Source organism: Psammomys obesus, unplaced genomic scaffold, assembly GCF_907164565.1.
Source record: "Psammomys obesus unplaced genomic scaffold, mPsaObe1.curated_primary_1811, whole genome shotgun sequence".
Lineage (NCBI taxonomy): Eukaryota > Metazoa > Chordata > Mammalia > Rodentia > Muridae > Psammomys > Psammomys obesus.
Window position 1 is genome coordinate 5,623,909 of NW_026585686.1, and position 9,488 is coordinate 5,633,396.

Consider the following 9,488-nt stretch of genomic DNA (forward strand, 5'->3'; position numbering starts at 1 on the left):
TTGTTTTAGCTGACTGAAGTGCACCATGGGAGTGCTGTCTTTCACTAATAATGCTGTCTTCTGTAGATCGCGGCCCCGAAAGCCATGGCAGCAGACCTTCTCAGAAGTTTTTGGCACTCGTTGGAAGATCCTGTGGTTCATTCCTTTCAGGCAGAGGCAACCACTGCGAGTTCCCTACCACTTTGCCAATCACGTCTAAACAGATGGATGGTGGGCACAGATGGGTCTTCCATGCTGGAAATGCGTTACAGGTTTTCTGAGAATAGAACTATGACAGTCTTCAAGTCAATTAAAATCCACCCACCAATCTTAGGCATCATAATGTGCCCCAGGCTTTATTTTAATAGTGATCTTGATCCTGTTGTGGGACTAATACAAGATCTATATTTAAGTTTTAAAAGCATGTTTACTTTCAAATTAGCCTTCCGCTGGGATTTCTTTAACTGCTTCTGTTACTAAACTCAAAAGGCAGTGATTGGGATGAAATAATTGTACATAAATTTCCTTCAGTATTCTCAGTACTTTAAAACTTAACTTATGGAAATTTGAGATGTTTAATGTTTACCTTTAAGCAGTACTAACCAAATTTAAATTTAATTCTTCAGTTTTTCAAAACTTGATACACTTTCTTATGTGTAAATTTTATTTTTGGGATCTAAGTTAAAATGTTATTACTACTCCTTTTATATGTGCTGCAGGGTTTTTAAAATGCAGCATACGAGTGAACAACAAAGGGCAGTGCTTGCCTAGGAGCAGCGCTCTGCTGCTTTCTTTTTTCCTACTCATCAAAAGTGAACTAAGACACCACTCGTGCGATGCACCAACTACTACCTTAATGTAAAGGAGAAGTTAATTTTCCTTTCTGCTGCAATTATTGATTGCAATTAGAATATTTGTTCCCAGGAGAAATTTGTGACCAGTCGGGCATATATTCCTATTTTACCCTAAGATTCTAATGACTGAAAAGGGTAGGAGGTTTGCAATAATTCCAGTTACTTCTTCAAGTGCAGTTATATTAGAATGCAGATAGGTGTTTTAAAATGTTAAATTGGATGGTGTGTAATATACAATATAGAGAAAGATGCTGTGCTTTTAAAGTATGTATACTTTTATTTATCTGCTAGTATATCTCACTGTACACATTGGAGGTTTATTATATAACAGATGCTGGTCAACTCCTATCAAAGTGTAAAAGTAGATCACTAAATTTATATACCAGTAATCATCCAAGTTGAAATTGAATTCCCATTGGCCAGTTGTAATTTACTCTAAAGACCTTTTATTAAAAGCTGATGTCAGGAAGTTATCTTAAAATAGAATGATCTATGGTAGTGATGGTCCCTTAACAAATATGAGCCTTTTTGTATACAAAGACATTTTGTATGATTTAATTTTTTCATTTAGAATACTGCAAATCCATATGTTTGAAAAGTGTGTGTGCTTGGTGACCTTTCCCCTGAAAAGAATATTGAACGAATCTACCAATCTTTAACCATATACATACTTTTCTTATAGGTAGTTGTAAAGTAAGAAATCATAGCTGGGAAATAGTGAAACAGAGGTTATTATTGGCCAGTCAACTAATACTGTGGCTAGTTTTTTTCAGACACTGTAAATGTCTTATAAAATATTCTGAATAGAATAAGCTCTTCTCAGAAATATTAATACCATATTTTCATGTTTTAATTATGTTTATTATTTAAAAACTTAGAAGTGGCAGATGAAAATATTTATTGGTGCTAAGACAATTGTAAGTAATATAAGAAACATTTTTAAAGGTTAGGAAACATAAGATTAGTATGTTTATTTTAGGCAAAGGAGTTGGATTTTGTGCAAGCTGATTGACTAAATTGGCTGATGACAGTTACTCAAAGAAGTGATGTATATATAATGTAGGGAGATAGAAGCTGAATGCCTTCAGAATATATATATATATTTTTTCCATTCACACAAGACCTGGATCATCCATAGCAGAGCCAAATGAAGGCCTAAAAATGGAGCCGTGTAGACTTGCTTATGCTTCTGGAGCAGCAGTAGCTCTGAGACAAGGTAGTGGGGATGGTCTCTTTCCTGCACTGGAAATCTGTGAGCTTGGTTTTCTTAGGTTTACCACTTCTCGGGCACATTATCTTTACTTTCTCTGTACTCTCCCAGGTCCCGATCCGTCTCTGCGGTTTCTTTAAGTCTTTTGACTTAATGCACTAGTTTGAGCTACAGAAATGCTATTATCAATGTATTTACATAAGAATCTATATTGCAGTATAGCTATATATACTTATACAGTATTGTCAAATGTATATGTCTAACCCCATGGAGGGGTTTGTAATCACTATTAGATTCCTAGAGAAAAGCCTGTTGGCCATTTCCTAGGGATTAAGCTCCTGTGTTCTTTCTGCGCCCTCTTTTGGCTAATTGATGTAATTATACTGGCTCTAGAGGCTTTTACTGTCCCATTTGTGGGTTGTATCGCCAATCTGTGAACATGCCAGAGGTACATACACACTTACGGGAACATATGTATAAAAGTGTAAAGTTTTATAAAAATTGAAAATGAATGTGTTATTGTTGGTGATGTTCCTTCTAGGTAAACTGCGTGGCTTCATGTTTGTATATTTGTGTACACTTTTTACTGTCAATCACAAATTTAGATTAGGATAAGCTGTTTCAATAATTTTACTTTAACCCTTATTTTGGCAACTTAATTTGTTAGCATTATAAAAACTTATATAAATACTATGTCATTACAAAACAAAACATTTATTACAGTTGCTGTGGTAACTATGTTATCTAATGTGTTTCACTGAGTATTAAAACATTTTTTTTCAGTTCAATTTTGGAATGGTCCCCCTACACTCATACACACAGAGAGACACACAAACACACACAAACAGAGGCTCAGTTGCCTTAAAATAATTAGTAATTGGTTAATAGTACTATTTTTTCTTTGCTTTTTTAAAAAAACCTCAATCAGAGTTAAACCTGTTGATTCAGTAGCCACTTCATTTGTCACACTGAATAACCATGGGAATAACTACATGTGTGGAGTATTAGAAAGCAATGGAGCAATGAGATTTCTGCTTTGTCTAGATAATGCATAAAAGTATTTATAAACATCACATTTAATTTTAGCAAAATGTGTGTTAAGTGATATTTTTGCACTAGCAAAGTCATTTCTTGGGCTTCTGGAGTTACAATATTAATACTAGGCTGCAGTTACACTTGTAAACAAATAGAGTTTGGGCCTGTAAGATGGCTCAGCACATAAAGGTATTTGCTGTACAAGACTGGTGACCACAGTTTGCCCCTTGAAACCAGTTAAAGGTGAACAGGGAAGAAAACAAACAAACAAACAAACAAACAAACAAAACATCTAGCTCCATAGAGTCGTCCTTTGACCCCACAAGCATGCCTTGACACTCATGACTCTTCCCCCATCATCGTGCATCATTTAGTCATTCATTTCATATTCTCTCTCACACACAGTGTTTTGAAATCTGATTGGATAAGCTCAGTGTAGGCAACAAAGGACAAAGTTCAGAATCTTCTAAACATTGAACAATCTATTAAAGAGTCTTGGTACTTTGTAACCAGACTTAATTTCAAATTACTAAGCTAGTGATGTGACATAAAAATAAAAACCCAATTTGCTTATAATTTGTATTAAATATTTTATTTAACGTAAAAGAGCCATTTAAAATTGTAGCTAAATAGTAATCTCTTTTACAGAAGACAGCTTACTTTTAATAGTAATAAAGTAGGGGCTGGGGTATTCCTCAATGATAGAGTGCACAAGAGGCCCCGAATCAGGAAAAGACAGGGAGAGGATATCGACCATAAGCTACATGAGATGCAGAAGAACTGAGTCAAACGTCTCAGAACATTTCACTAATGTAAGGAGGGAGCTCCATTCAGGATGGCGGCTCATTTTAATTATTTTTTGTTTGTTTGTTTTGTTTTTTGAGACAGTTTCTCAGTGTAGCTTTGAGTGTCCTGTACTTGCTTTGTAGACCAGGCTGAGATCCACCTGCCTCTGCCTCCCAAGTGCTGGGATTAAAAGTTTGCACCATCTTGCCCAGCCCCATTCTCATTATTCTTAATGAAACTTAGGGTTACTTCCATACAAGTAACTAACTGTTTTGCTCAAAAGATGTATTAATTCTAAACACTACTCACAAAGACTCAAATTGAGAACACACTTCCAAACAGGAGATACAAATGCATTTAGATGAAAGCCACATAGTTTTCTTTATTAGGTCATGTGTAGTTTGAATGTTCTTACATGTGTTGCTAAAAAAAAAAAAAAAAAAAAAAAAAAAAATCACAACTTGTCTTGCAGTGGCTAAATACAGCACTAATATTCATTAGCATATGCTGCTTTCCGTCTAGATTGTTCTCTGGGTAGTTCTCTTGTATGACACGTGTCAGTAGATAACCTAGCTACAGTTCACTAAACTATAGTACTTCGTTATGTAAATCTGACATAACCTCTACTATACATACATATACTGGGAGTTATTACAAATATTATCTAACTTACCAATAGTTCAAACATTAGACTTTCGTCCACTGCTGCTAATGCTTAGAAAATTACAAGCATTGGCAGGTGTAGTTAGCAAGTCCTGTAAACTTGGTGTGCTTACATGTTATTGACCATGTAATTAGCTAATGAGTGAATGTATGATTCAGTACCCACATCTGTCGTTGCCTTCTGTTGTAGGTACCATGCTCAGAATATACAAATAAAAATGTTAGTATAATTCATGTTTAGCTGTTCGTAGATTCTACAGTATTCTGTAGTAGAACATGGGAAAGTGTTAGAAGCTGTTCACATGAAGTATTTTATCACAGTATTGTCACTGACTGTATAAACCAATATTTAGCATTTCTGCTACCTTTGTGATGGTGATGGTTTAACTTTAGAAGTGAATTTTCTCACTTCTTCCATTATCTTTGTGTATTTTTTTTAAACAAAATTTATTTTCTAGAAGCCATTTTGTTAAAACCAATAACATTTTTATCAGTTCTTTAGATGTGGCAATATTATCTGCTAGTGATAATTTGCAGCAAATTATTAATAATTTATTATTATTATCATTATTATTTGGAGACAGGGTTTCACCAGCTTTGAATTCAGAATCCTCCTACCTTTGCCACCCAAGTTCTGTGATTACAGGCATATTCTGCTGTGCTTGGCTAAGTGCTTAAAGTTCTTATGTCATTGGTATTGCTGATTTTTCATTATCATATCTTTTACTATGTTACAGCTTTTCCTCCATGTCTACCCTTGAGTACAGGTACCAATAAGTAGTGAATTGCCAAAAACTGGATAAGGAAAGTAGGGGACATTAGTAAGATGGAGAGTTGGCTAAGTGGACATGAGTGATCGGCAGCTCTGCAAGAGATGAGTAGAGACGGGGCTGTAATAACAGCACTGTCCGCCATCTCCTCATGGAGATGAGGACGCCATGTTACTGTAAGAGTCATTGGCACATACATACGTGTGTGCACGTGCATTCTGTGTGTATATGTGCACAGTCATTCTGGGAAGCATTTGGCTTGAGTTGTTTAATCTCACATCGCTGTTTCTTTTCAGCTGCACAGGTGCTCTTGAGAGGTTTTTTTTATTTCAGATAAGTGTGGAGGATATGTTAGCATTTTTAGCATGCACATGTCAAAAATAACATGGAAGTACATCTATGTAATACAGAGGAGAAAAGATAGCTTGCCCAAAGTTTGAAGAAAAAACAACAACCTGGAACCTGTTTTAGGAGTTTCTTATGGCAAAGAAAGAATACTTTGTCAACAACTTAGTAATGAAGGATGGTTTACACTTTAAAGATCGAAATCTTGGTGTTTTTGAGACCCTTGAGGTCTTTGTTTCTGTTGGCTTTTCTAGTTCATTTCCTCCTGTGTACGGGTAATGCTTCCCATAGTTATTCAACTGTGCAATTAACTAATTACACATATAAAACATCTTTCATCTCAATAGCTTTATATGGAAAGATATAGCCCAACCAGCTGTAACCACAGGCTTGTCTCCTTTGTAGCTGTGCTTGCCCGGTCCACTCAGCACAGGGACTGTAGTTAGGAGGCTGTCAGTCAGAAGGAAGACCTGTCTGCCTTCTGTTACCTCTGTGTCCCAGCTAGTGTGGATGGTTGATATTTTAACCTACTCGTGCCTGAGCAACTAAAACATCCTGGTGCTATTCATGCTAGCATTGAGTTACATTTTTAATTCTTGAACCAAAGAATTAATTTTCCTTTTGATTGACTGAGAGTTACCTTTTCACATCTGTGTCTGAAGAAGTGAATAAACGGTCTAATTGATGGAACTTTTAGCAGGGTCAATTGAAAATGATTCTTAGTTAGACTTATTTTTTATTCAGTTTATTTATGCACATTAGTGTGGGTTTCAATTTTGTACTTTAATGTAGTGTGGCTACTTTATAAGGTATTTTAGTAGGCTGAAGCTACTAAAGATAATTGAATCACTTTTCAAAAGGTTTTAATTTTTGGTTTTACTTCAGCAATGAAGAAAAACTTATTTCTATAAGCAAAGTATTCTACTGGACACTTTTAGTGATTCTCAACCAAATGCTAAAATAAAGGGCAAATAATGGATCCATTTTTAATTACAAGTCAAGAATTTCGCATCTCCATGTGTGTGGGGGGGAGGGCATAATCCTTAATGGCTTTAAATAAAGATACAGGTATTTGCCTATTTTGAAAATAAGATGAAATTAAAAGACACATTAAAAAAAACATGTAAATCACACACATGCACACACATATACTTTTCCAATAGGAAGTGCAAAGGTACCTTGATTTAAGCAAACACCCCAATAGACAGTTGAACTTTGCAACATCAAAAGCAATTTTAGTGCTGCTGCTTACTGTACATGAAAATGAGAGTAAGACTGGTTTACTAACTGTTGTAGTGATTTTACACTACTGGCAGACCACGCTCCTGTGGATGGACTTGTACAGGTGTAATACTACCAGGTATGACTGGCTTCCCTGTTCTTCCCTGAAGCTCTGACACACTCATCAGAGTCTCCTCAAAACAGAAGCTGCCATGGCTGATCACTCAGGCAAGGAAGCAACAGTGCAGGTGGCTGGGAAGGTAGACAATCAAACTAAAAATGATTGTGTTGTTCCCATCAGCTTTAGTCTCTGTCTCCTTAAATGTTGATACAGTATATGGTTTTGCAGTGAATTCTGAATGGAAAAATGAATCAAGCCTAAAACTTGGAAGGTGACTTGAGTTCATGTACATGACATGTGTACAGATGAGCAAATAAGAGAGAAAGCAGGGGATGGGGCCGTACTGTCTCCTGTGAGTGTGTTGCCACTGGATTGATTCTTAATAATCCCACTGCTTGTCCTTTGTGTAAAAGGCTGACTGTAATAATTTTTCCCAAGTAGGGAGAGGTAGGAGAGAATTTACCACTGCTTACTGTCTCCTGGTGTGATTATTAAAAAGCAAAGAAAAATTAATGTAGATTGGGAAAACAAAACAACAAACCTGAAGATACAGAAGGAAGAAATCCATCCCAGTCATAGGTGTTCAGATGAATGGGTCGCAAGCCCAAGGAAAACAGTCAGCATGGACCCCGATAGATGAGCAGCTGTGTGTCTGGAATTAGTCCAGCAAGTTTAATCACTTCTCTATACCTGTGACATTTGATGTTCCTAAAATTTGCTGTCAGCCCTAGTTCTCAAATATTTCTAAACGAAAGATTCTTCTGGAATTTTAATAATAGTGTGTACTGTAGGTGTCTAGGAAGACCCTGTGGTAAAACTTGCTGGGTGTAAGTCTGAGGGCCGTTTGTCTGCCTCGCCTGCTGTTTCGTTTTGTCTCTTACCTTAAGAAAATCTTCACTAACATTTCTAGTGCTAGGAGTAATAAGGAAGAGAGTGGGTAAGAGAATTATGAGTACTTTGAGGAGAGGGAGAAAGCTGATGCTGGGTGGGAACTGTGAGATGTACTTATTTGTTTAGATGAGATGTCTACACTGGTTCTTCAGATGAAAATGAACTATGTATCTACCTTAAGAACAACATTGCTTTTAATTTATTTTAGTGGTTTTGTTTTATTCATGTAATATTCTGTTTTCTTTGCAAGTTGCTTTTAATTTAAATTGTGGAATTTTTACTTCTTGATATGTACTATGTACTGTATTTTTAGAAATCTTATTTTTAAATAAATATTTTTGAAAAACATAGGAGTGTTTTTATCCTCTTGCCTCCCTATTTATTAAAATCTACCCAAATTCTGGATCTTATAACTACAATGTTGTAACACACACACACACACACACAAACATGCATGCATGCACATGTACACACAAACACCACAAACTTTGTGCCATTTGGATATTTAAAATTAGTGGCCTAGGCTCTTCTTTCATAATCACAGAATTCATTACATATTCAAGAAAAACTAGGTACACACACACACACACACATCCATCCTATATACATAAATGTGTTTTAAAATTGACAGTATTCGTAGGTAGGCGTATTACTTTAGAGCTCATCCAGGTTTCCACATTCGGCTGCCTCATACTTGTGTTATGCTATGAGGGATAGCTTACACATAGTGAAGTGTGGAGAAGAGTCAGTGTAGGCACTGCTTGTGGTTTTGGAAGCCTATGGTCTTAGGACATTGCTTACACAGACTTTAATGGCTTCTGTGGACACGTGTCCAAGCCTCAAAGAGCCTCTTGCTGTGAACACAGAGTACATTAGTGAGAACAAGCTGAATACAAGCGTGTCAGGCCCACACAGGTGACCTGTCATGTTGTCCTGGGGATAAAAGAGTGAATAACTTTTATCCTTTGCAACCCTTACACTTTTTTACAGAAATGCAATTTTAACAAATATTCTATATTAATATCACTTGTAGATACGACTATAAACTTTGCTGTGTTTGGTACACTGAATCACTCATTGCCTCCTAACACTTTCAAAGACCATAAAACTTTTGCCTGGTTTTGTTCACATTTTTTGTTTCTAATTCAAAGCAGCATTTGCTCAGCAGGGATACATTACAATACTTTTTATGTTCTAGCCTCAGGCCACTTTAATAGTTATAAAAACTTTTGCAGATACTAGTGTTTTTACATGTTATCTTTATTAATATTTACTGTATTCTAAAAAAGGGGATAGGGAGATGACTCTGTAGTTAGGAGTGCTTTTTGCTCTTGAAAAGGACATGAGTTTGGTTTCTAGCAGCCAACAGCTGGGTAATGCCATTTCCTGAGGATCTGACACCCTCTCCTGCCCTCTGCAGGTAGCCGCACACAGGCGTGTGTACACATAAGCAAAACAGACATACATCCAAAACAATGAAATCTTTGTTAGAAGTATCAGAGGGAAATTATGTGTGTATTTTTAAACATAAGCTCACTTTGTATTAATAGTTTTAATATTTCATGAAACATAGCTGCCTTCATAGAAGAGAAAGCAAGTTTCACATTGCTTTA

General features: G+C 36.1%; 1 protein-coding gene across 2 annotated transcripts in view; it reads left to right on the plus strand.

Annotated features, from left to right (window-relative positions):
• Window positions 1–8,223, plus strand: part of Zdhhc21 (zinc finger DHHC-type palmitoyltransferase 21) — a 65,126-nt gene extending 56,903 nt beyond the window's left edge. For both annotated transcript variants that reach the window (XM_055629774.1, XM_055629783.1), the window contains one exon: window positions 67–8,223. In XM_055629774.1, the coding sequence (XP_055485749.1) occupies window positions 67–199 (133 nt within the window). In that variant the 3' untranslated portion in view covers window positions 200–8,223. The remainder of the gene's footprint in view (window positions 1–66) is intronic.
• Window positions 8,224–9,488: the final 1,265 nt, after the last annotated feature.